Here is a 27,977-nt window from a genome sequence, read left to right as displayed (position 1 = left end):
GATACTGAAAATAAAGTATAAATAATTGGGGTACTTTTTCTCTGTAAACAGTTACTAGCTTTTGATTTTTTCTTGGCTATTTTTATGTGGCTACAGTGAGTCATACTTGACATGTCTCTTTTGGTTATGCTCTAATTCTCATTATTCTAATTATTTTATCTTTTCCTCATTCCCATGGTTATCACTCTGGCTTTACCAACAGTCACCTATTACCTAGAGCAGTGTTTTTCAACCTTTTTTGGGCAAAGGCACACTTGTTTCATGAAAAAAATCACGAGGCACACCACCATTAGAAAATGTTAAAAAATTTAACTCTGTGCCTATATTGACTATATATAAAGTAATTCTCTTGAATAGGAATCAAATAAACACAAAGAAAGTATTTTATAATTACTTTATTATGAAATATTAAGTAAACAAAATAGTGAAAAATTATAAAATTCTTGTCTTGTCTGCACCTACGGTACACCAGGCAACATCTCGCGGCACACTAGTGTGCCGCGGAACAGCGGTTGAAAAACGCTGACCTAGAGTACTTGAACATGCTCCCAACTAGACTCCTGACTTCCTCTAATTGATCCTGACACACTCCAGTCAAATGGAAATCTAAGCTGTCACTCCAGTGCTTCAAAACTTTAAGTGACTTCCATTTCCTCACAAGGCCTCACCAATCTGACCATTGCCACCTCTCCTCACCTACATCTCATTACTTTCTACTCTGACCCAGGTTCCAGAAGGTGGGGTTTTATCAGTTCTTCAAGAGCTCTGTGTTCTCTCACTTTTTTCTTCCTAATTATCATTGCTCATACCTGAAACCACCTTCAACCTATCCATTAACTTATTCTTATGTGCTAGGTCTCGTTTTATCTCTTTCAGGATCTCCTCTTCACGTATCCTACTTTAGTGAAATTAGGAGAGTGGTTGTCTTCTCTATTTGTCTATGAGTTATGTGAGAATTGGAGCCACTGTCACCCTATTTATTCTTACATTCTGGAGCCTGCTCATTTTGAAAGAATGAATAATTCTTTCAAGCTTATGTCTACTATATATCAAAATCTGTGTTAATTATTAAGATTGAAACAGTGAAAAGTCACTGTGCTTTCACTGTTAAGGATATTTTCTGAGGTGGGGAATATATTCAAGTAAGTAAGGATATGTAGTGTGATGTGTTATGCATGGCATGAATATGTACAGATAGTATGGGAACCCCTGAGAAAAAGACCTGAACTAACCTTGGATGTTTAGGGTGTTAAGAGCACAGATTCTGAAGTTAGTTAGTACTCAACTTGGAATCCCTATTCTATCACCTGCTAGCTGTGTCACTCTGGGCAAACTGTAGCTTTTCCATTTGTAAATTTGGGGTGATTCTACTTCTTAAGTTCATGTGAAGATTAAACTAAATAAAGAATTTCAAGAAATGACTCTTTTCCTCTTCTTTACCCTCCTTATTTTTAAAGACTCAGAGACATGTTCTGGAGGTAATGATTTGAACTGAGTCATAAAGGATGAGCAGGTATTAGCCAAATAAAGAGAGAGAGAGTAGGAAGGCAATCAATAGAGAGGAAAGGACCAGAATTGAAAGATAAAATGGCATGTTTGAAGAACTCAAAGTCGTTAAGTTTAATTGAAGTGTATGGGGAATACTGGAGGGAGGGTATGGCAAAGTGACTTGGGGAGAAGTGTCCAGATTGACTTTAATTCAGGGGCCATGATGGCAGGGGCAGTAGACAAGGAGGCTGGTTTCAGATCATGAGAGGTCTTTAATGGTGTAAGACATTTGAACTTATTTTACAAGTAAGAAGTTTTGGATATAAGTAAGAATGAATAAACATATGGCCCTTAAAAAGTGTCCTCTGAGATTTTAAAACAGTGTTTATCCAAAGTTTGGCCTGAAAAATTTCTGCATCTGAAATATCTCTATATATAAAAGCCCAAGTGACCAAATGACTGACTGTTTGACCAGTATAAATGACACACAATGACCATCAGGGGGCAGATGCTCAATGCATAGGCACGGAAACATGGAACAGACTGATGAATCTCAGAAGGATGGGGGAGGGCAGGAAGAGATTAACCAAAGATCTTACATGCAAACTAAAGGCCTGGTGCACGGATTCATGCGCCAGTGGGGTCCCTCAGCCTGGCCTGTGGGGATCAGGCTGAATCCATGCACCGGGCCTCTGACATCCCCTGAAGGCCCCTGGATTATAAGAGAGCACAGGCCAGGCTGAGGAACCCCACTAGTACACCAATCAGTGCACTGGGCCTCTAGTTTTTTTTATAAAAGAGGATTCTTAAGTTCACCTTGGTAATGAGAATGGTTGAGGTTGAGAATGAAAATCTATTTTTAATGGTATCCCAAATTCTTTCGCATACTTAAGTTTGAGAACCAGTTCCCTAGAACAGGGATGGGAAACATCTGGCTTGTGGACCATATAAGGCCCTCGAAATAATTTGGTCTGGCTCTGCCAAGGCATTAGGAGTGAGTTATTTACATATTTGACCAAATATAGCGGACTAATTTTTAAGTTGATAATTTTGTATGGCCTATGAATGATGTTATAAATATCCAATTGACCCTTGGCAGAAAAAGGTTTCCTACCCCTCCTTTGGAACATAACTTACATGTCAGTCAGAAACATTGAGACATTGAGACCAGCCAGGCAGCCCTCAAGCTTTGGACAAAACAGAGTTTCTATAATCATGTTGACATCCTTTTGAAGTAATTACTACAGTTTGGTATAACCATCAACTGGATATTCATTTATAGACGAAGGTTCTCTCTAAGAACAAGGATGTATTAAAAAACAAAACCTGAAGAGAAAATAATGCTTTTATGAAGACAGTTTAACACATTCTTGAAGTAGTAGTTACAGCTCTGTGTAATTTTCAAATCCAATTTTCACCTGTAGGCAGTTGATGAGGAAAGGTCATAAAGATAATTTGACTATAAAAAAATCCCTCACTAATATTGTTCTTTAACATTAAAAGTGAAAATAAGAACCATTTACTTTATGAAAAATGAATTGCTCATCTAGCCAAAGAAAATGAACCTCTCTCCCCCTCTTCCCCAATAAATGCTCACTTCTATTATACTTTGATTAAAAACTAGAGGCCTGATGCATGAAATTGGTGCAAAAGTAGGCCTTCCTTCCCCTGGCCTCTGACACCTGAGATCTGGGCTGACTTCCCTACAGCCCTGGATTTGTCCAGAAGGACATCTGGAATGATGTCCAGAAGAACATCTGGTCTAATTAGCATATTACCCTTTTATTGTTATAGATGTAGGATATAAACTTTTTATGAATTTAACCTGTACTTTGTTGTAATTCTTCACATTCATTTTATTTTTATTTTTTTATTATTTTTATTTTTTAGTTGATCTTAGAGTGAGAAAGAGAGAGAGGGAGAGAGAACTATCAATCAGTTGTTTCTCATACTTTCGCTGACTAAGGATAGAACCTGGCATATAGGACAATGCTCCAACCAACTAAGCCACACCAGCCAGGGTTAATTCTATACATTTATAACATCACTAGAGTTTGTGTAAAGTGCTGTATTTATCACCTAATGTGGATTTCTGTATTTTGGGCAATTTATAATACCGTGCTCTCTGAGAAGCATTCTTCCTTCCTAATTTTAAACAAAAGGAATATGCATCTCTTTTTGATCAAATATAATTATCGTGTGGTAGTAAACTGTCCTGTCTAATAAAAACTGTTCTGTAGGCAAATAGAGAAGATGTACTTTTACATCAGGATAATTAATGCAGAACTAACCTGAAGGAAGTCTAATAAGTTGCCTTATCCAAAAATTCATGTTATGGTCTAGTGATATGTCAGTCAGCCAAGGAACTTTAACAGAAAAATATGTGGAAGATAATGTCATGATTAAAATGGAGCTATAAGCCACATTAGAAGCTTTACTTATTGCTGATCAGGCTGGAAGGTGAACAGGCCAATACAGGAAGGTGCTAAAAATTAATGAATCAGCGCTTGATCTAGAAGCTGAAGATACTGCCATGAGTTGACAAAGTACATCTTTCAAAGAGCTGACAATCAACTGAGGGGAAGACAGACAATAAAGCTGCAAACAAATCAGATAGCAGAAAGGTACTGAAAAGTGTAATCAAAACAATAGAAATAGGTTGATGGCAGAGAGTGACTTGGGGCCAAGGCAGGCAACACATTTTATGGACCTAATGAAAAGTGAAAATACGGGCCCATTGTCAAAACAGGAAAATGTTTTTCTTACTTTTAGAGTTTCTCTTGACCTATCATGGTAATTTTTTTCTTTATTAGTCAACTAGAGGCCCAGTGCATGAATTTGTGCACTGGTGGGTTCCTTCAGCCTGGCCTGCACCCTCTTGCAATCTGGGACTCCTCAGGGGATGTAGAGATCAGGCTGAAACTGGCAGTCCAACATCCCCCAAGGGGTGTAGTAGTGCACGAAGTGGCAGGTGGCCTGGGAGGAGCCTGAGCCTGGGCTGGGTGCCAAGCTGCTCCCACTCATCCCAGCCCTGCAAGGTAGTGCTGCCTAGAGGTGAGAGAGCCTTGCACCTCTGCAGCTACACTTGCCATCCATGAGCTCGACATTAGGAGTCTGTAGGTCAGTTGAATGGTGCTCCTGCTGTGGGAGCACACTGACCATCAGTGGGCAGCTCCTGCATTGAACGCCTGCCCCCTGGTGGTCAGTATGCATCATAGCGATTGGTCATCCAGTCGTTCAGTCATTTGGTCACTTAGGCTTTTATATATATAGACTAGAGGTCTGGTGCATAAAATTTGTGCATGGAGGGATGTCCTTCAGCCTGGCCTGCACCCTCTCCAATCTGGGACATCCCTCTCACAATCTGGAACTGTTGGCTCCTAACTGCTTGCCTGCCTGCCAGCCTGATTGCCCCCTAACCACTCCCCTGCTAACCTGATTGATGCCTAACTGCTCCCCTGCTGGCTCAATCGCCCCCAACTGCCCTCTCCTGATGTCCTGATCACCCCTAACTGCCCTCCTCTGCTGGCCTGATTGCCACTAACTACCTCACCTGCCGGCCATCTTGTGGCAGCCATCTTTTTGTGGCCATCTTGTGATGACATGAAGACAGCCATCTTGTGGTGGCATATTGTGATGATGTCATGCAAGGGCATCACACCACCTAGGCTTTTATTATATAGAATGCCTTTCTCATTTAAGCCAGTGGTCGGCAAACTCGTTAGTCAACAGAGCCAAATATCAACATTATATCAATTGAAATTTCTTTTGAGAGCCAAATTTTTTTAAACTTAAACTTCTTCTTATGCCACTTCTTCAAAAGTAGACTCGCCCAGGCCGTGGTATTTTGTGGAAGAGCCACACTCAAGGGGCCAAAGAGCTGCATGTGGCTGGTGAGCTGCAGTTTGCCAACCACAGACTTAAGCACAAGGATGCTACCAGGTTGAGTTCAGACTCTCAGAGGTACCCAGGGCCTTTCCTTTAACTTCAGCTTGGTCCTTTTATTTTCTAATTATGTGTGTTTGTAGGAAAAGTAATACATCGTCAAGGTAGAATTTCTGAGTCAGTTGATATATTGTCTTAATTTATTCTATGTCCATGCTCTTGTTCATGCTTTTTTCTATAACTGAAATACCTTTCCCTTTTGGCTCATTAATCCATGTTGAGCCCATTCAACAGCTTGTGTCTCATAAAACCCATTTTATGTATTTCCTATTTAATGCATTTGTTTTGTCATTTATTATAGGATTCAGAAAGAAGGACTGAGCAAAAATACTAGTATACAGATACTACTTAGTAAATCATAATTTAATGTTTACATTTTGAAAGCAATGAATTTACTTTAAAAAATAATTATTATTATTTCTAAAGAAGCAATCAGGTTTTTTCCTGGAAAATGAACCTACATACCAGCTTTGGAAGGCAGGGTACTACATGGTGGTATACTTCCCAGAGAAAGATATCACTATTCTTTGGGATAAAAAGACAACCATTCATATCAAAATTGGACCACAGTGGAAGGTAGGTCAACCTATTTGGTAGGTCAGTCCAAGTGATAATGCAAACTATGAAATAACATGTGCCTTTTAATGTTTTGTGGAAATAAGATGATGAATGTCTTTTTTAAAGAAATGGGTTATATTTTCAGAATTACTAATTCATATTTCAATGAAGAACCACTTTACCAACTAGAGTACATCATTGTATACAGTTCTTTTTGTATTATCCTTACTGTATCCAGTTTTCCAAAACTACTTAGGTCATCATCTTCTTCTTCTTCTTTTTAAAATATATTTCTTTATTGATTTCAGAGACGCAGGGAGAAGGAGAGAGATAGAAACATCAATGGTGGAGAGAATCATTGATTGGCTGCCTCCTGCACAACCCCTACTGGGGATCCAACCCACAACCCAGGCATGTGCCTTTGTCCGGAATTGGACCTGGGACCCTTCAGTCCGCAGGTCAACGCTCTATCCTCTGAGTCAAGACCGCCAGGTCAGCTTCTTTCTTCCCATCCACTTTAGCATGGTTTTGTGATATGTTTAAAATACAGTTTGATTCATTAGTTACAAACTGCACTTCATCTTTCCCTCCATATCTGGATCTATTTTTTAAATTTTTATATAGTCAAATTATTTTTAAAAAGTAAAAAACAATACTCTTATGATTTACAATTGTACAGATTTTAACAAACACCTGGTGTTATATACCCACCACCACAGTCTTATGTAAAGCAAATCCATCAACTCCAAAATTTCTCCCAGGTTGGCCCTCTACTGCAAGCTCCTACCTCTATTCCTTAAACTTTGGAAACCACTGATCTATTTTTCATTCCTAGAGTTTTGATTTTTCTGGATATGATATAAATGAAATTGTACAATCTATAATCTTTTGGTCTGGCTTCTTTGATTTGGTAAAATATATTTAAGATTCATTCATATTGTTGATATTATATATTAATAGTTTGTTCCTTTATACTGCTGAGTAGTATTCTGTTGTATAGATGTATTAGTTTGTTTTATGATTTAATATTCATGATTTAATATTCAATTTTGGATGCTTACCATTTTGGTAATTATATTTTCAGTTGTTTTAAACATTGTCTTCTATTAAATATTTTGTTAAATATTTTTAAATATGTTTATTATTTTAAATATTCAAATTTTTGTTTCAGTAGTTTAAATTTATATATTGTTTTTTTGACATATTGATGTATTTATAAGAATTCAGTTTATCTGAAATTGAAATTGTGACATGGATATAATTTGTGGTAAATAAGGAAAAAATTATAATAACATATCCTCATAAAACTATGAGAAATATATATTTAAAAAATATTTTAACATGTTATAAATTTTAGATATGATTGTATATTGAAGTCATTTTCTTTTTCCTAGGTGAGAGAAAGCCCCCAAATCTATTCCTTGGTGTTTGCTGGTTTCTTGCATTTCTTTTATGAAGTTGACATACTTTTATAATGGTCATAGGTCTTTAATGATTTTCCTTTGCCATTTTTCATCATGTTTCCTCCTTCCCCTATTTTTTGGAAACAAATTAACCATTTAGTTTTGCATCCCCCAACTCCGCCCTGCCCCCAATGGTGGATTGTCCAATCTTTGGATAAATGTAGTGGCTTCTGAGAGCAGAGACACTGAGGTCAGCAGTGGCCTGGCAGCTGTAATCCTAGGGTTGCTGTCAGCCTTGCTGAAGACATGGGCAGTCTGCTTCATCCTCATTGAAGGGCTACAGTGCACCCTTTAGCACACCAACAAAGTCAGTTTGCTTCGTTTTAAAATTTTAAGGAGGATTTCCATGGTTTATGAAAAATTCTTCCCTGTATTCTTAGTCCACCTCCTTTCCCGCAGAGTAAAATTTTACACATTATTTGAGAAAATGCAGTGGGTATTGTTGATGTGAATAATCCATATGATACTTTCAATAATAATTTCACAACCCATAATGATTTTTATAAAATTAGGTAACATTTAGATTTTATTCATTGTATCATGATGGCATTATATAGAAATATTAAAGTTAATTTTTGTTATATTTTTAATGTTCTGGCTTTTCAGTCTAATAAGGAGGAAAAGAAATTAGTTTATTGTTTCAACATTTATAGTGGTAGAAAACCTTAAACAATCAGAAGGTGGGGCTTTTATCAATAAAATTTTATATATACATGAATACATACAAGTGTAATGTTTGTATTATTCTTTTCCATGTTACTTATGATATTGGTTGCATCAATGCTAAGACATTGGTAAGTGTGGAAAGATAAAAATTTGGAGGATGGTAGAACATTTTTGAAAATTTAAAAATAATTGTTAAATATAATTAGCTACGTATGAAACTCCACGTTTTTGAAACATATTGTAAATGGTTATTGAATAAATTATTAAAATGTCTATCTTAAACATTTAAAATATTTTAGTTATGTGTCCTTAAATGTTAAAGTGAACATAGAATATTTCTTAGTAATTTTCTCTTACTTTAGAACAAAATATCAGGATTATGTGGAAACTTTGACAAATGTACTTCAAATGACATGACCACATCTAATAACTTAGAAGTGAGAAACGCCCAGGTGTTTGGAGATAGCTGGGCATTAGGACAGGTAAGTTGAATATAGATCTTATAAGTAAATGATTTTATTCTTATGGGAACATTTATTTAGATAATACTAATTTTATGTAATAGTTGTATAGCAATTCACATTGGACAAACTGCTTTCACATTTGTCCTTTCATATCATTCTTGTGACAACCATACAATGTAACAGACGTTGTCTTCATGTTATAAATGGAGAAACTGAGGCTGAAGGAGGTTAAATTATTTGTGAATTAGACAAATATTACAAAAGATTATATTAGGAAGGACTAGTCTAAAGAATTCAAGAAGGTCTTCTGCCTTCCTGGCTTGTTGGGTGGATGCTGGCGCTCTTCCCCGAGGCAGGACAAAGCGGAGGGTGGGTGGCAGGGGACGGTGAGAGCAGGGCAATGGTGCAGAGATAAGTAGGCTTGGATATGGTGAGAGGGAAGTGACAGAGATATCTTTTGTGAAGATGCCCAGTTTTCAGATTCAGTAAAGAAATCCGGGCTGGAAACAGATTTGGCAGCTACAAGTGTATTCAGGGTGTTGAAGCAATGAGAAGTGAATAGAATGTGGGAAAGAGAAGTTTGAAGGTCAAGGTTTTCTAAGAAGGAAGGGTGAAGGAGGATGGGGAGTAGCAGCAAATGAGGATCTTTCTCTTCGCCCTCCTTCTCTTCCCCCAGAAAATGGTGCCACAAAAATCAAGTGAGGAGAGACCTTTAAAAAGGGCAAAGTAATAAACAGAATCAAAGGTAGCAAGAAAGGTCAAGTGAGATGAAGACTGCAAAACTGCCTTTGTACTTAGCAATGAAGAGACCAGATGCCCTTTCCCAGGGCGGTGTCAGGTATAGATTAGAAGGGGCTGAGACCACATTGCTGAGTACATGGGCGGTGAGCCTGCTGTCACGAGTGTGTAGAACTCAGAGGATGGCACGCGACAGAAATGATAGAGGTGAAAATGAAAGGAAAGAGAATCCTTTGCTCATGTAATGATTTTATTCATTTAAATGCCGCATTTAAGACAATTGGGAAATTATTTACCTGTACTGTCTCTAATAGTCCTATGATTTTTAACAGTATGTTTGGTTGTTTTAAAAAATAACGCATGCCATGAACATTGAGCTGGCTGAGCAGTGTGCTTTAGGCAAAGCCTGTCTGGAAGAAGGAAGATATATGGTATTAGCTGTTTGTCATAGACACAGTCAGCATTGGTTACTCTGGTTTCTGCTTCACAGATCACCCCTAAAACTTTCTTTTCTCCCTTAACATTTTCCGCAGTGTGAAAACGCACATGAATTATTTAAACCCTGTGAGGCACATCAGAACAAATTTCCGTATGCCAAGAAAGAATGCTCCATTTTGTACAGCGATGTTTTTGCTCCTTGTCGCAATGTGGTAAATGGATTCTTTACTAATCTCTCACCTTTAAATGGGTACTGTAACATTTATAACATTGAGACAAATAACTTAGCTACCCATGGTTAGGAAGACAAATTTGGTAGTTTTTTTTTTCTTTAAAAGTGATGCATTTAGTTGATTTCCTCTCTCCCCACACCACCTTTTTTAACAGTATCCATTTGCAGGAATCTCTACTAGTTTATAAAGCGTTTGATGATGTATGAGTCATACATCATCAAAGCCATAAAAGATGGATCAAAGCTGCATTTGTTTTTCTGCAGAGAATATTGCAAATAGGCATGCTCTTCCTCAACCCCAAGTATAGTTTAAAAGTGTTTCCAGTAGCACATTTAAAATGGTTTTAGAAACATATCACAAGATGGACTGTAACTTATTTAGAAATGTAATTGCTTAAGATATCTATAAAAGCCAAGTAAAAGAACCACGGGTAACAGAACTTTTTTTAATGCCATGTGAATATTCCAAAGATGAAACAATGAACTTCTGCAAAGTATAAATCTGTTATATTGCATATGTTTAAATTATATGGTATGTTAATCCCATTACATGTTTTGCTAGTTCTTTTATCTTACATTTGCCTAATCAATTTCTTTCTCCGGTGAGCACGATAGAGGTTTGAGATATTGAGGACTCTCTAGGTGTCAGTGATAACCTGATAGTATCAAATTTTATAAATTTACCTGTTAGTTTTCCTTTAGAATTTCCCTCAATTATAGTTAGTAGTTACTGAAATTGATTGATTTTTTTAACCTAATTTTTCAGATTGATGTTACGTCTTTTGCCAAAAATTGCCATGAAGACACTTGTAACTGTAATCTCGGTGGGGACTGTGAGTGCTTATGCACAAGTGTAGCAGCGTATGCGCATAAGTGTTGTCAGGAAGGGGTACCAGTTCACTGGAGATCCTCTACTGTTTGTGGTAAGTATCCCTCTTAGGATTTCATCATTAGGTGGGAATGTCATAAGGAGATCCTATTAATTATCTTCTCATAGAACTAATACCATAAAACTCATGGAAATAGAATTGATTTAAGATGACTAAATTGTATATTCCTTTGATAATACAGATACATTTTAGCATAGCTAAAGGATTTACAAACAGAAAAATTTGAGATAATATTTTCTGTTCTGTGTTTGACTGTTGTCACTTCAACATGTGAACTATAATTTATTTATATGCCATCCTGACATAAGGTGTTTATTCCGCTATTCCTCTTATGGCTATGAAGTTTCTCTGTTCTGATTATAAGAAACATTTTTTTAAAACATCATTTTGGATTGCTTTTAAATTTGATTCTAAACTTATTATGTACTTGTGTAGATGGTTAGTCTGCTGAAGACTTTATAATGATGTCACTTCAGTGTTCTTTTGCTTGGTCATTGATAAATATCTTACATTTAGGTAAGTGGCAAGATTCATATATGTTAATATTTCTTCTCTTTTTTTCTTTTAGCTCATGATTGTGACTATTACAATGAAGGTATGTGACAGTTAAAGAATATCACTATAGTATTCTATTAAATGTATCTTCAGATTAAAAGTTTGTGGACAACTTTGCTGAGAACAAAGTATGAATAGTTAATAATTTGGTTTGCAATTCAATAAAAGCCTTTGCCTTCTAAACTGTATCTAAATTTCTGAGTATTTGTGTTAAAATTTATTCCTATGTGCTAAGATGATGGAGGGTTTGACCATCATCTTAGCACATAGGAGGCCCTCAATAGTTTTTGAATGATATGAAATTATGAATGAGTGAAGTTAGCTATTTTTTTTTGTAAAATGAAAGAGACATAGACCAAATGTATACCTTTTACCATTGTGTATAAAAATGAAAATTATGCAAACTTTTATTATGTTGTAGAAAAGGGAAACAAATTATAGATGTCATAGTAATAGAAGGAATTTATATAGTCATAAGTTAGGGCACAAATAATTATTTAAATATTATAAGAACGAGAACATATTAATTTCATAATAATAATGAAAATCTCCTAGCTCTAAAAACATCCACATTTGCAGTAAGAAGTCTAACAGATGGTGCTGGCTGTTACTAAGTTATAGAAGCTATTAGATGAAATTATATTCTCAGTGAAAGCACCAGAAGTTGGCAGATTGGAACCTGTTTCTTGTCAAACCTGTTTAATGAGGAAGGTGTAGCCACTTAACACTAATTTCAGAAAAGTAAGATGATCCAGGAGGTGTCTTATTTTGTCAGTGACTGGACAAAATATGAACCCATGATGGAAATAATAGAGTAATAGTTGTAGGAAACCCTAATCCCATGGTCAGCAAACTACAGCTCGCGAGCCACATGCAGCTCTTTGGTCCTTTTTTGAAGAAGTGGTGTTAGAAGAAGTCTAAGTTTCAAAAATTTGGCTCTCAAAAGAAATTTCAATTGTTGTACTGTTGATATTTGGCTCTGTTGACTAATGAGCTTGCCAACCACTTCCCTAAGCCATTCAAAAACACCAACAACCAAGCAACCAATCAAAGGCATTTTTGGTGCTTTATTGAATCAGAGTTTGTCAACTACAGTACAAAGGAGGCCAGAACATTTTGGATAAATAGAGATGCTAAATTAAAAAGAAAATAAATATTTTAGTTTTTTGTTGTTTTCATACAGGTATGGAAGTTTGATAAAGGAAACAATCAAACATTAAAAATATTCTGTGATAGTTAAAAAATATATATTTCCTGTTCAGGATTTAAAACACACCCAATACTTCAGATCAGTCATTTGGAATTCATGTTTAAAGTGAGACTGATTGCTTAATATATATAACAGTAATAATAACAATAGTTTTTATTATATTAGCAACTTTATAATTTAAGTTTCAAAACATGCTTGTACTATATGCATTGTTATTAACACTTTATAGAGGAAGTAATTGAAGGACAGAGGGGTAAATAATTTGGCCAAAGTCACTTAGCCAAAATGTTGTTAGCTGGGATTTATAAGCAATCTGAGTTCAGAACCCAGGAGCTTGACCACTTCCATGCTACACTGCCTAGTGTCTGGTTAACACATCCTACTCTAAGAATGATCACCACACGTTGTTATCATACACTCTGCAGAATGTACACAGAAACGGATTAAAGAAAAACACTCCACAGACAACAGTATGGTGGTTACTATTGGGAAGAGGGAAGAGGGTGGGGGTAGTAAAGGGTAAAGGGAACCAAATATACAGTATGGTGATAGAAGATGACTTGACTTTGGGTGGTGGGTACACAATGCAATATGAATATTATGTATCATAGGAATCTATACCTGAAACCTATATAATCTTACTGACCAGTGTCACCCCAATAAAAAGGAAAGGAAGAAAAAAGACAAAAGAAAACACTCCAATAGCTTCTTCACTTAAGAATTCCTGCCTCACGCAGTTCTGCTGTGAAAGTCTGTACTTTCTCATGTTCCTTCTGGAGGCCGTTGGATCCAGAAACAGAATTTTCTGAGAATTGACTTTCTGCCTCTTCTAATTTCATATATTTTCCTTTCTGGCAACAAGTCTGTGCACTTCTACTGGTGGTTCTTACCTCTAATGTGTTACAGCATTCTTCAAAAACAGCTTTTTAGTTTCATTTTTAATGATCTTGGTCATATTCAGAGGGTGAACATGAGGCTTTTGGCCTTCATGAGACACCGATGGACTCAGTGAAGTGACAGGGGAATCATTCTCTATGACTAAACTATCAATAATAGGGAGAAGAACCAATCGGCACAGGAGAGTAAGAGTTCGTGAAAATAGCCCTACCTGGTTTGGCTCAGTGGATAGAGTGTCAGCCTGCGACTGAAGGATCACGGTTCAATTCCGGTCAAGGGCATGTACTTTGGTTGTGGGCACATCCCCAGTAGGGAGTGTGCAGGAGGCAGCTGATTGATATTTCTCTCTCATCGATGTTTCTAACTCTCTATCCCTCTCCCTTCCTCTCTGTAAAAAAATCAATAAAACATTTTTTAAAAAGTTCATGAAAATGATGCAATAAAATGGATGATTGACAGGCATATAATATTTTTATAGTAGTACAGAAAAGAATGTTTTAAATGATTATTCTTAATTTTTTTTTTCATCTTGAAGATGTCAGAGCTCTTGTAAATTTGCCTACTCTTCTTTGGATATTCATAGATGACATACTTCTCTGTTTACTTATCACATCATGGACACTATCTTATTAAAATTCTTACTTATTTAAGAAATTCAGAAATAAATAATTGTAATTCTATTAGAGGAAATTTTTTTAAAAAGGCAGATGAATTCAGAGGTTACAGCTGAGATTCTCTCAATAATCTTCAATACAAAGACTATATATTATCTTGATGTTCATTTTATGGCATTTACAAAAATATAAGTATTGTATTGTTATTGCCATAAATGAGCAAGGACTTCACAATCCCACTAAAACATATTGTACACATTTTATGTTCAGTGTTTTCTTGATAGGATATGCTTAACACTATGTTTAAAAAAATCACTGCAGGAAATTATTGCTTTTGGTAGATGGTAAAATTATTTTTCTCCCTGCAGAAAATTAATGATAAAGTCAATGGCTGTGTCTCTCAATGTTGGTGAAAATGTATGAAAACAATCCAGACACACAGTATCAATCAACTGGGAGTCAACACAGGAGTGTTTGATTTTTATACAAATGAATTTCTCAGGTGGCAGTTATCTCTTCAGACTGCTGTAGAAAGGGACTTGTGCAGTAGGGCAGAGATTTTGTTCATTCATTTCTTTTTCCCTATTCATTTAAAAAAATATGTATTTTTATTGATTTCTGAGAGGGAGAAAAAGATAGAAACATAAATGATGTGAGAGAATTATGTATTGGCTGCCTCCTGCAACATGGGCAAGTGCCCTGATGGGGAATTGAACTGTGACCTTCTGGTTCATGGGTCAGTGCTCAACCATTGAGTCATATTGAAGGCCAGGCCTTTTCCCTATTCTTATGTTGAATATCCATGAGGGTATTCAAACCCTTAAGTTATAGTTGTATATATGTCTTCTTCATTTTGAATTGTATCTAATTATAATATACATATTTATCTACTAATTTGTACATTATTTACATAGAGGGGTAGGCAAAAGTAGGTTTGCCATTGTGAGTATTTGAAACACAACTTGTTTTTGTATTATCTATCATTTATCTATCTATAATTTATTATTTGCTTACCCTATATTTATACAAATTTACATATTTGTAAATTGAAGGATATCACATCTTGAAAGTTTATGTTGTTCTTGTCTTTCCTAGAAAACAATTCAGTAGGTGGTGTAGACTAATGATAGAGTTTTCTTTGGTTTTTATTGACTTGGGCTCAGAGAGAAACATTGTACATGTAACTGCAGTGGGGTGTGCACTGCTTAGAAATTCTCCACTGTCCCTGCTCAGCTTTGTCTTGGTGTGGGGGCAACGTTCTTTCAAGTCTCCTCTCCACCCAATGTGTCAACTCCCTTAGAAAGCTCTTTTCCTCATGGCTTATAAGTGTCCACAGCAGCTGAAAGGCAAGGTGTCCCAGCTGATGAGTCAGTGGAGGAGACCAGGCTTGAAGATAAGTCATTCTCTGAGACCCTGCCTCTTTTCCTGGTCCTAATGGTGAATATTTTGGTTCTTGCTCTCCTTTCTACTTAAAAGATGTTTGACCCTCTAATCCAATGATTTTCTTTTCTTCTCTCAGGCGTGGTCTTCATTCTGAAAGGGAAACAACCTTGTCCTTGGATTTCTTTAAATATGTTCTTTCCTCCATCTTAACAATAGGCTGGAAAAGGAAAATTATTCTTGAAATTAAAAATTAGAGAATAGCCGGAACAGGTTTGGCTCAGTGGATAGAGCATCGGCCTGTGGACTGAAGGGTCCAGGGTTCGATTCCGGTCAAGGGCATGTGCCTTAGTTGCGGGCACATCCCCAGTAGGGGATGTGCAGGAGGCAGCTGATCGATGTTTCTCTCTCACTGATGTTTCTAACTCTTTGTTTCCCTTCCTCTCTGTAAAAAAATCAATAAAATAAAATAAAATAAAAAATTAGAGAATAGAAGGAAAGTGAAATGCGATAAGAGTAAACAGATTAATCTTTTTTTAATACCACATGCTACATATATATTAGCATTTTACATAACTTATAACATAAAATATACATATGTCTGTAAAAGGTATACTGCTGATCATTTTTATTTATTTATTTATTTATAATATATATTTTATTGATTTTTACAGAGGAAGGGAGAGAGATAGAGAAATAGAAACATCGATGAGAGAGAAACATCGACCAGCTGCCTCTTGCACACCCCCATCGGGGATGTGCCCGCAACCAAGGTACATGCCCTTGACCGGAATCGAACCTGGGACCTTTCAGTCCGCAGACCTACGCTCTACCGCTGAGCCAAACCAGTTTCGGCGGCTGCTGATCATTTTTAACTTAGTAATTTTGATGATTAAGAATGAACTTCACATAGGATTGGGTTGAAGCTAATTTGATCTTATTATCATAAAATCTAACTTATATATTTTTAAATATTAGCAAACTTATTTACAATATATATTATTCTGTTTATAAGATTAAATTTGCAGAAAAAAATTTCAGATTGAGCTGCAGGTTTGGTTCTATACAAACTATAGCAAGTATTTTCTACTTTATATGGAACTACTTAAGTGTATGGGAAATGATAGTATTAAATAAAAAGATCTTTGATATCTCTGTTAAGCTTCTTCTTCATATTTTTAAAATTTATCTTTATTGTTGAAAGTATTACATATGTCCCCTTTTTTCTCTTTCCACTGACCCCCTGCACAAGACTTCCTTCTCCCAAGCCCTACTGCCCTATAGTCTGTGTCCATGGGTTATGCACATATACATATACATATACATATACATACACATATACATATACATATGCATATACTTATACATATACATTCTTTGGTTAATCTCTCTACCACAGTCCTCTGAGATTTGTCAATTTGTTCCATGCTTCCATGTCTCTGGATCTATTTTGTTCATTATTTTCTTTTTTATAGACATGCCTCATGGTTGAAATTCAATAATCCTAGAACAGCAAAATATTGTATATCACATCTGTGAATTCTGTTTTTGTGCAATGTAACCTATTAGAAAGAAATTACTTTTAGAAGACTATCAGAATACCTGGCCATTGATGGATAAACAAACTTATGCTTATTGAGAGTAGATTAGAATCTTGGAATATTAGAGTGGAAGGTTAATTAGACAAAGTTCTTCATATAGGTGGGAAAATTTGAGGTGCAGAAAGCTTATGTCATCCTTATATCCAGCATGGCTATACACACATGTATACGTATACACATCCATGTGTATATATATTATAAATTACATAACTATGTATGTATATAGTCCAAAAATTATAGTATATATTTTTGTAAAGAGTTCAGCGATTTTATTGGTGAGTAATGTTTAAATGTGCAGCAAGATTTGGAGTAGCTTTTGTTATTAAAATTTATCCCATTTAAATGATAGCTTGAAATGTAAAAATTCTATGCCAATTTATAGTTCTTTTATTTGTATTTAAACAGGGCTTGGAGAAGGTCCATTTATGCTGGCAAGTTATGGGCAGAGTGGCCTTGTTTTGGGGGCCAATATAACCAGTAGAAGTATTTTCCCTTTGTCAAGAGTTGGTACTCAAGGTGATTTATTTTTCATTTTTATGATCACTCCAGGTCTTTTCAAAGAGAAGGCTTCATGTAAGTATAATTTCCAATTGAAAATAAGATTTTAGTTTTCTATTTACACTATTTCAGTTGTTTATTCACTAAATATTAATTTGGGATCTAATATGTGTATGGCATTTTTTCTAGGTGTCCCAGAGAATATAAAATAAGATGCTGGTACATGAACTATCTATCTCTTTTGTATATAAAATAATTGCTTTTCTTTATCTGTTGGCATATATATGTTAGGATTGTGATTATTGGATTTTTTTTTTTTTTTGGTCCTAAATAAAGCACAGCTTAAATTTTTTATGGTATTAATCACTGTACTTAATTTGAAATTTTTGAAATACAGTCCACTAATAGCTAACATCTGAAAGATTTTAATGTTAAAGGAAAAGAAAAAAAATGTGATTTGATATAAAAAAAGATGTTAAATAGTAAGAACATAACTCAGAGCAGAGAGAGCCATTGGGACCATTTGTTACCCTCATGTGCCCTTGTGTGTCTCAGTGCCTGCCCCACATTTACTGACCCACAGGGGCTGTATCTGCTTGGAACCTGTCTGATCTGTGAGGCCCAAGCTACACTGTTACTGTACCAGCCATGCCTCATGTATTTATGTATAAGCTTAGGAAATGTTTATTGAATGAATAAGTCCAATTTAAATTTCACCTGTTCTGAGAAATCTCCTTACTCTCCAATTAGAATAAATTGCACTTTTCTTAAAAAGAGCTCCTTAGTTTTTTAAAAATCTTTGAAAACACCTAAGTTCTAATTTATATATTATTCTCTTTAAAATATTCCTTTTATTATTATTTGCATCTTTCAGGCTCAACAAAGTCTTTGGAAAGATATAAATGACCCACAGAGAGAACTTTGCATTGTATGATTTAAAATAACATGTTTTTAATAGAAAAATTCTAATAGATTTAAATTAAGACCTCTTATCAAATATGTAATTTGCAAATATTTTCTATTCAGTAAGTTGCTTAAAATATTAAGGTCTAAAAATTAAACCCAAAAACTTAATTTAAAAGCATGTTTATGTTACGGGTTTTGCACATATAACCCGTATATATAGGGAAATTTTTAAAGCCTATATATTAAAAAAAAGGATTATACTTCTCAAATGCTTTGTAGTTGTTCATTAGCAATTTAATCCTCTACTGGGAATAGACCATAATGCTGATCTAATTTTTTCTTAATGCAGTCATATAACTCGAAAGAACATTTGCTCATTAAAAACCCAGTGATACTGAAACACAGTGACATGCTTAAATTGATCTGTTTGTCTATTCTCTTAGTATTTTCTATTATTCAACGAAGCCATTTGTAGATTTCATGCATTTGAAAATGTTAAAGCTTACTAGTACAAAAACATGTGCAATTAATAATTTAATTACTTGTATGATATTTTACATCTGGGGTCTGAGATTGATATATCTCCCCCAACCCTAATATATGATAAATTGTTTTAAAAATAGCACTCGTCAAATACTCATAAAAGTTGTCACTGTTATCCAATGCATTAAAATACTATTTTTTCTTTAGAGATCTTATCACTCATTTCTGATATATGTAAGAATGGCATTAAAAATGCAGGGCAACTTTGCAGTTTTGTTTTGTTAACTTTATAGGCATGTTTTGTAATGCCAGGGGTGGTCATCTGCTTTCTCCAGAGAACCCGGGGGCTTGTCACACACACTGCTCTCTGTCTTTCAGCACCGGCACTTGTGTCCTTAGAATCTGCGGAAAGGCCAAACTTCTTTCTCTACGTCAACAAGGATGAGACGCTTAGTTTGAAACTGTGGCAGGTGAATTCGGCGTTTCATCGGAGAGCCACCTTTTTCCACCACCAAGGCCTATGGATTCCTGGTTACAGTGCCTTTGAGTTATACAGCAAGAAAGGCTTTTTCATCACACTCACAGATTTTACTGTCAAAGCATCAAAATATGATGATTCGGAAGAATTTAAACATGCAAGTAGCTTCAGCATCGAAGGTTTGTTTCCCGAAGTCTTCAAAAGGAGAATAAATAGATAATTTACATAACAGCAGGTTTTAATTTCAAATCATTCTTAATGGAGTATATGTATATGGAAATGATAATGCCTACTTCACAGGGTTATTGTATGGGGTAAGTTAATTGGTATATTGCCTACAACAGCCTTGAACAATGTAATTTTTAGTTATTGGTCCAATGATTACTTTCAGTGCTGTCTGAGCTTTGGAAATAGAGCTCACCCATGTCTCATGGATGTCTAGTGTTTGTATCTACTTTTTGTTCCCTAGAAGACAACTTCTCAATAACCTGAATCTTAATGATAAAGACACATGCTTATCTCTGTCCTTGGAGCACTGGGATGTTTGGTTTCATTGACCACTGGAAGGCTCCCCTGGTTCAGCAGGAACCTGATCTTATTTCTAGAGATCTTTAGAGTGCCATAGCCATGCATTTTCTGAGTTTCAGAGAGTTATCCTCACTACCTTATTCCAGATTTAATCTCACTCTTTATTTTCAAACCTAAGAGCTTACTATCTGTCTTGGTTCTCCCACACACACCCTTACAGTCAAACCACCCTTGTCAGTCTGAGAAAACTAATCATTTGCCTTTTCTGTTGAGGATAAATTTCTGTATACCTGGATAGTCTTTAAATTTTAGATAATTCAAGTTGAGCTTCAAAAAAGGGTTTCTGTATTCACGAGAAAAAGGACCACAGACATGCCTATACAACATTCAATAGGGAGGTTGTAATATTTTTCACATGAATTTACTTCAAGGTCAAAATTTTACAAACTTATATATCCCCTCCAATATAGAAATATGGTCCCTTAGAATCAGACCATCAGTTCCACCTAATCTGTGGACAACTATAGCCAATGGCATCATCAAAATCTCAGAAATAGATCTCTGTGGACTTCCTAAACTTAAGAAATGCTAGGGGTCTACTCTAATCTTGGAACCAATCCTCTCCCAGACCCATGATCCCAGCATGTCTAACATCACGCTAAACTTTATATGCATAGATGCCTTCCCAAGAGTATATTTTCCTTCCCATTCCGTGGAATTGAATTCTGCATCCAGAGACCAAGAAACAATCTGTTTCCTGAATGCTCTCTCTCATGGAGCTCTGCAGAGATAATTTGGACTGCTGCAGCAGGAGAGGTCTATGATGTGGGAAGGGAGGGAGGTTTTATAACTGTAAGCATGAATTATTAAAATCCATTCTTTTTTTGTGTGTCAGATAATACTTACCATGTACAAGGTACTATGCTAAGTTCTGGGAGAAGAATAAACATGGAGTGTTCTCCCTAGGTTTGATGCCAGGCAACTGGTTTTTGGTCTTGCCATTTTCCAATTGTTTGACCTTGGCAAGTTACTTGGAACCTCTGTGCCTCAACTTCTTATTAATACAATGGAAGTAATACCTATTCAACACGGTTGTTATAAGGATAAAATATAATGATAAAAAAATTACTTGGTAAAAAATAAAATTCTGAACAAGTGTTTAATATTTTATCAAATGTAGATTGATAGGAAACCAAATACACATAAAGAAAGGAAGAAGATTTAAAAATTTCCTAGGCTTCTTCCCACCTTGCTTTTTAAAATATTTGAAAGAGAGACTGACATTTAGATATGCAACCTGAATATGAGATGCTTTAATCGCCAACAATTACAATGCTTTACCCTAGCCCTGCCTTTTCCACAGCGTTAGTGGAAGAATTCCTGGGAGAATTACTATCACAAATCATCGTTTTTCAAGCTGCACATAAAAAATATACATAATCTAAGCTTTATTTTTTCTACTAGAAATCCAGGCAGCAGTGCCTTATAGGAGGATGTGTGAATGGAGATACGAACCTTGTGCCATTCCCTGTTTTAAAACGTGTAGTGATCCTGAAGCACTGGCATGCAAATTTCTCCCACCGTAAGTCATGTTTAAACATCCCATAAACTTGTTTTATTTCATACAAGTGATAGTAGTTAAGGGTTGGTTATGTGCCAGGAATTCTAGCTGCATCTGATACAGCAGTGAACAAAATAGATGAAGTGTCTATTCTTATGTAGCTTAAATTTTGTTGGGGTAAGGCAGAGAATAAATAAATAAAAATGTAAATGTATAATGCAGTAGGTCATTAGGTGGCAATATGTGTTATGGGGGAAAAAATTAAGGTGAGGGAGACAGAGTTCATGAGGCATGTGTATATTTGACACATATGGTCAGGGAGGAACATACTCACAGGTCATAGGTCTGAAGCAAGAGGGGCCTGGCCTTGTGGATACCTGGGAAGAGATCCTTTCAGTAGGGGAACAGTACAAAGGTCCTGTACTAGGAATGTTTGGGGATTCATAAGGAGCCAGGCCAGCTGGAGCAAAGCGAATGAGAGTGAGAGAGGAAGGAAATGAGAGCAGAGAATCTGGTGGACAAGTAACTTAGGGCCGCATAGCCTGTTGTGAGGACATTGTCTTTTTGTATTGAGAATGCCCTGCTGTATTTTGGGCAGAAGACTGACATGATCTGACTTATTTATTTATTATATTTTTTCTCTTCTTTTTCTTATTTTTTTAATTTATTGTTATTGATTTCAGAAAGAAAGGGAGAGGGAGAGAGAGAAATCTCAATGATGAGAGAGAACCATTGGTTGCTGCCTCCTGCCCATCTCTTACTGGGGATCGAGTGTGAAACCCAGGCAAGTGCCCTTGATCAGAATTGAACCTGGGACCCTTCAGTCCACAGGCCAATGCTCTATCCACTGAGCAAAACTGGCGAGAGCTTATTTTATTTTTTCCATCAGCACTTATCCCTGCTATGCCCCCTTCCACCTCCACTCTCTCCCCTGTCCCCTGCAATCACTGCACTCTTGCCTGTGTCCATGAGCTTACAGAAAGTTTGCTGAGGCTGTTGTAGTGAGAATAGACTATTGGGCAAAGGGAAAGACAAGAGCAGAACTGATTAGTAATTCAAACAAGACATGAAAGGAAGTTGGTAGTCTTGGAGGTTCTGAGAAGTGGACAGATTGTGGATATATTTTGAATTTAGAAATACAGAGTTTGCTGATGGATTTAATGTCAATTATGAGAGAAGGAGGAGTTAAGGACTGAAGTTTTGGTCTCAGCAATTTTTAGGTGGAATAATATGAAACTGTCATTTCTGTAATTATAAATAATCAAATATCAGCAAATTTGAATGATGTAATTTAATGGGAGGGCTCAATTGCCATTTACTGAAGTAAGGCAAAGTAAGGAAGAACAGCATTGAAGAGAAGTCAGGAATTTAGTTCTGAGGATTTAATTTAATTTAACTTTTAAAAAATATTTTTATTGATTTTAGAGAGGAAGGGAGAGAGAGATAGAAACTTCAATGATGAAAGCAGCCGCCTCCTGCACACAACCTGGGCACATAACCTGACTGGAAAACAAACCCTGACCTCTTAGTAAGGTTGATGCTCGGACACTGAGCCATGCCAGCTGGGAAGCTTCTGGGGATGTTAAAATGGAAACTGAAAATTGTTCATTGGATTGGGCAACCCAGGGAATAGGGAGAGGCAAAATGGAGACAGAGTGCCAATGGTTTTTGTGTTTGTTTGTTTTTAAGATTTCTGCTATAAAGGAGAACAGAGAAATGGAACAATGGTAGGAGGGAATATTTTTTAAAAAATCACTTTATATTAGACATTAATGGGCTTTTATTCTGTGACAAATATTGGCACTAGAAAAGTTCCTGGACATAATGGCCTGAGTCAGACCCGCTCTTTAAATGAGCTCAGTCTTTTGGAAGGAGCAAATCATGAAAGGGGCCTAGAATAAGGTGACCAGATTTTAACATTGGTAAAGCAGGACACCATTGACCGGGGAAAGGGGGGGAGGTTCTTGATGAAAAATTTGGTCTATATGGAGCAACAAAAGTTTTCATAGAATGCAAAAATAGTATTGTAATATATTTTTTAAAAATTTCAACATAAGTACAATTTACAAATATAATAAATAAATAAAAATTATGTATAGTCATAAGTGTCACTTTCAAGGCCTGCACTAGACTTTTTGCCGCCACTATAAAATATAAATAATAGGAGTACTGTCTGCTAAATTCAAGAAAATTTATGTATTTACAAAATAAATAAATAAATAAATTACTTACCTAAATTATCTGAATAGCTGATTTGTAATGACATCACTTGTTTAATTAGCTTACTAGCACACAGTACGATGTCTATCATCTAAGAGACAGTTACAAAATGTTTTCTTCGTTGCCAATCCCAAAAAATGCCATTGTTCATTAAGTCCAAACAATGGTGGTTGAATTCTAACAACTGATCAACAATGCAAACTTTGATAAGCAGTTCTTGATAATCAGATCTCAACATTAGTTGTTATTATTAAAGTTTAACCTTATAAAATTAACAAAAATAATATAGAACTCATATCCTGGCTAAATAGCCACATGGCCGCCGAAAACCGTATATTCCCTTCCTGTTCTCCCGCCGTTCCCTGGCTTGTGGTGCATTCTTTCCAAAAATTGGGACTTTTTTAAAAGCCGTGGGACACGGGACAAATTGTTAAAAATTGGGACTGTCCCGCCAGAAGTGGGATGTCTGGTCACCTTAGCCTAGAAGAAGGACAACTAGCTCATTAGGTTACTGACAGCATAATGCACTGTGCTAAATGCTGTAAATGGTAATCTCATTATTCCCGTTGTCAGAGGAGATAATCAGCTGAGACAAAGAAGTTAAACAAAGTGCCTGGTCTAGGTCACATTTTGTAGGCAGTGGAGCCAGGGTTTAAACCACCACACCCTGTTGGGTATCTAGGTTTAGGTGGGGCAGAGAGAAAATTATATTTTTTGCTTATTTTCTTAAAATAAAAACAAAACAAGAAAACCACCAAAATAAAACCTCACCAAACAAGTTTTCTGAAAAGGAGAAGCCTTCAATCACTGGGACCCCTCACATTCACAGACCTATGTATGTCCTTGTAGCTATTAGGGCCTGGAGAAAAACATAGTGAGGAGGGCACTTGGAGAAGGAAGGAAAGAAAGAAGGAAAGGAGAGAAGGAGGGAGGGAGGGAGGGAGGGAGGGAGGGAGGGAGGGAGGGAGGGAGGGAGGGAGGGACCAAAGAAGGAAGACATGGAGGGAACACAGGGCAGGGTTGGCCCTGGTACTGGGAAGGGAATGAAGCAATATTTTGAAGTGGCATTTGACTAGTGTCTTACTTCTTATGCCACATAACCCATCTCTGACGTGTGTGAATTCAGATCCTCAATGCTTCCATTGTTATCCCAGAATTTCTCTTTTGGTATGGTTAGGATGCAGAAAGAGTCTCAGAATGAAACTTCACCCCTGCTAAGCTGTCTCTCATCTCTGCCTTTTTCTCTATCCCTCTCCCCCTTCCCATGCTGAGGAGCCAAATTATTGCTCCTCCTAATACTCTAAGCCCTGAGGGGAGACTCAAGTACTGAGCTGGGCTTCAACATGGCTTTGTACCTCTCCTCCATGTCTCCCACAGAATCACCACCTTTGTTCTTGATGATTGCAATTTATGGCACATATCAAGTGCTAAAAATATCCAGTGGAGATTATAACTTTTATGAGATAAGATACCAACTAGCATATCATTTAGGCCATATGTAAATATAGTTATTCCTATTTTGTAATATACCCATTAAAAGAACCATTATGGCCAAAACCGGTTTGGCTCAGTGGTAGAGCGTCGGCCTGCAGACTGAAAGGTCTGGGTTCAATTCCGGTCAAGGGCATGTACCTTGGTTAAGGGCTCATCCCCGGTGGGGGATGTGCAAGAGGCAGCTGGTTGATGTTTCTCTCTCATCAACGTTTGTAGCTCTCTATCTCTCTCCCTTCCTCTCTGTAAAAAAATCAACAAAATATATTTAAAAAAAAAACCATTATGCATCAGAGATATTCTATTTATCTGTCAGAAGTTGAATAGATTATCAATTGTATGACAAGATAAATAGGAACCTATCAGGAAAACATTTTGAAATAATAAGTTACTGGTTTGGGGAAAATATTTTAAGAGGAGTCCTGTGGTTTTGATTTGCATAAAACAATTGCAAAATAATTGAGTTTCATAAAAAATGATATTTATTTAACTTAATGAGAAGCAACCAACCCTTATCTTTTTAGCAATCTAGTAACTTTAATTTTTCTTTTCATCTTTTTTTTTCTTGACAAAGTGTAGAGTTGAATAGGAATATCATATACTGGGTAAAATTGAGTTATTCAAATTTTTATTTTATTTTATAAAATAAAAAGCTAAACTGTTTATGTTTTAAAAAAATCATTTTTGAAGGAGGCATCCAAGAGATAGCTAAATATGACTCATGTGAAAAGAGACATAGGCTGTTCTTGGTTTTTACTGTTGTCTGGATTTCCTCCCAGGAACAAGTACCCTCTGGTGGCAGCACTAACCCCTAGTTTCAAGTTAGTTCATTTCCCTCCTGAATTTTAAAGAGGACTTGAGTATTTGTGATTCAAATTTCTTTGCTTTACATATGAGGCAATTAGACATATTTTAAAATATTAAAATATTATTACAACCATCTAGTGAATATGAGAGGCAGATAAGCAAGATTTTTTATAACAATTTTTGCATTAATTCTCTCAAGTGTGGTTGAATCCAGTGACTGGTTGTACACAAGATTGTATTTATTTCATTTGAATCAGAATAAATGGATTCTGAGCCCCAACAAGATGGGAAGCAATATGTAATCTCAGTTATCATCTTGGCTTTATTCCCTTAGTAAAAAGCATTCGGGATGGTTCCTCCTGTCTCTGGCCCAGTCTGCTCAAGCCCGTGACTTCTCAAGGTCTGGGATCACTTGCTTTTATGCCATGCACAAAAACTGGGGAGCCTTATGAAGACCAATTAATCTGGGACTTGAAATCAAGTCTTAAAAATAAAGAGACTCAGTGAAAACTATATTTTTTATGAGAAAAGATACCAACTAACATACCATAGAGGCCATATGTAAATAGTTATTCCTATTTTGTAATATTAGGTCTAGTAATAATTAATGTCGTTTTCTAATACTTTTTTTAAATAGAATTTATTTAAACAATACAACAAAATTTCATCAACAATATAGTTGCCGTTGTTTTCTACTACTTGTGCCCAACGCTCAGGAAGCATTTTAATCCCTCTGTTGTAAAATTCTTGTGATTTTGATGCGAAAAATTCAGTCAATGCATTTTTGAGGCATTCTTCATTATTAAATTTTTTTCCAAGAAGAAAGTTTTGCAAAGAACAAAACAAATGGTAATCGGAAAGGGCAATATCAGGAGAATATGCAGGTTGAGGGAGAACTTCCCATTCCAACTGGCGCAGTTTTTCAGCAGTGATTCTTGCAGTATGCGGTCGTGCGTTATCGTGGTGAAGAATTACGCCCTTCCGATTAATCAGCGCGGGTTCTTTTTCTCTTAAAGCTTGGGCTAACCTTTCCAATTGGGCACTATACACTGCACTTGTAATGGTTTGGTTAGATGGTAAAAGTTCATCATGAAGAATTCCTTTAAAATTCCACCAAACACACAACATCACTTTTTTCGCATGCAAGTCAGGTTTTGGCGTGGGCTGTGGAGCCTCATTTTTGTCCAACCATTGAGGCCGCCTTTTCAAATTAACATACAGCACCCATTGTTCATCTCCGGTAACAATTTGCTCTAAAAACGGCAAACGGTTTTGACGAGAGAGGAGCGAACTGCAAATTGTGACTCTTTGATTACGGTTGTTGTCGGTCAACTCATGAGGAACCCATTTTCCAAACTTTTGGACTTTGCCAAGTGCATGCAATTGATTGGAAATTGTTTTTTGTGAACAATTTAAAGTTGTCGCAAGCTCTTGTTGGGTAATTTGAGGATTTTGCACCAAAAGAGCTTGAAGAGCTTCTTGATCAAAATTGGACACACGGCCTCGACCACTCTTGTCATCTAACCAAAAATTTCCCTCGCGAAATTTCTCAAACCAACGCTGGCATTTTCTGGCGCTAACTGCATCTTGACCGAGAGCACTACAGATGTTTTTTGCAGCCTCACTTGCTTTTCTTCCTAATTGGAACTCGTAAAGCATGCAGTGCCGAATATGCTCTTCATCCGCCATCTTCTTAGCCCTAGTTCTGCAACAAAAACCAAACCAAACACAAACTTTTTCAAGCAAAACTTGTTAATTGCACTTCACACGTTCTGTAGATACCACGTGTTTGAAGGTTATGTCAATACAAGTCAACGCCAAGCAAGATTTTAAACGAATGTTAAAAAACAACATTAATTATTACTA

At 36.2% G+C, this 27,977-nt stretch overlaps 1 protein-coding gene across 1 annotated transcript in view; it reads left to right on the top strand.

Annotated features, from left to right (window-relative positions):
* Positions 1 to 27,977, top strand: part of OTOGL (otogelin like) — a gene marked incomplete at its 5' end in the record, with an annotated part of 144,787 nt that overhangs the window by 68,042 nt on the left and 48,768 nt on the right. Inside the window, 8 exons of the mRNA XM_084876944.1 lie at positions 5,860 to 6,009; positions 8,483 to 8,602; positions 9,856 to 9,972; positions 10,759 to 10,915; positions 11,451 to 11,477; positions 17,545 to 17,712; positions 19,405 to 19,683; positions 21,497 to 21,614. Of these exons, the coding sequence (XP_084733070.1) occupies positions 5,860 to 6,009; positions 8,483 to 8,602; positions 9,856 to 9,972; positions 10,759 to 10,915; positions 11,451 to 11,477; positions 17,545 to 17,712; positions 19,405 to 19,683; positions 21,497 to 21,614 (1,136 nt within the window). The remainder of the gene's footprint in view (positions 1 to 5,859; positions 6,010 to 8,482; positions 8,603 to 9,855; positions 9,973 to 10,758; positions 10,916 to 11,450; positions 11,478 to 17,544; positions 17,713 to 19,404; positions 19,684 to 21,496; positions 21,615 to 27,977) is intronic.

This window comes from Pipistrellus hanaki, assembly GCF_964339955.1.
Source record: "Pipistrellus hanaki genome assembly, chromosome: 3".
In the NCBI taxonomy this organism is placed as follows: Eukaryota; Metazoa; Chordata; class Mammalia; order Chiroptera; family Vespertilionidae; genus Pipistrellus; species Pipistrellus hanaki.
This window is presented reverse-complemented; position numbering and strand designations above follow the sequence as displayed.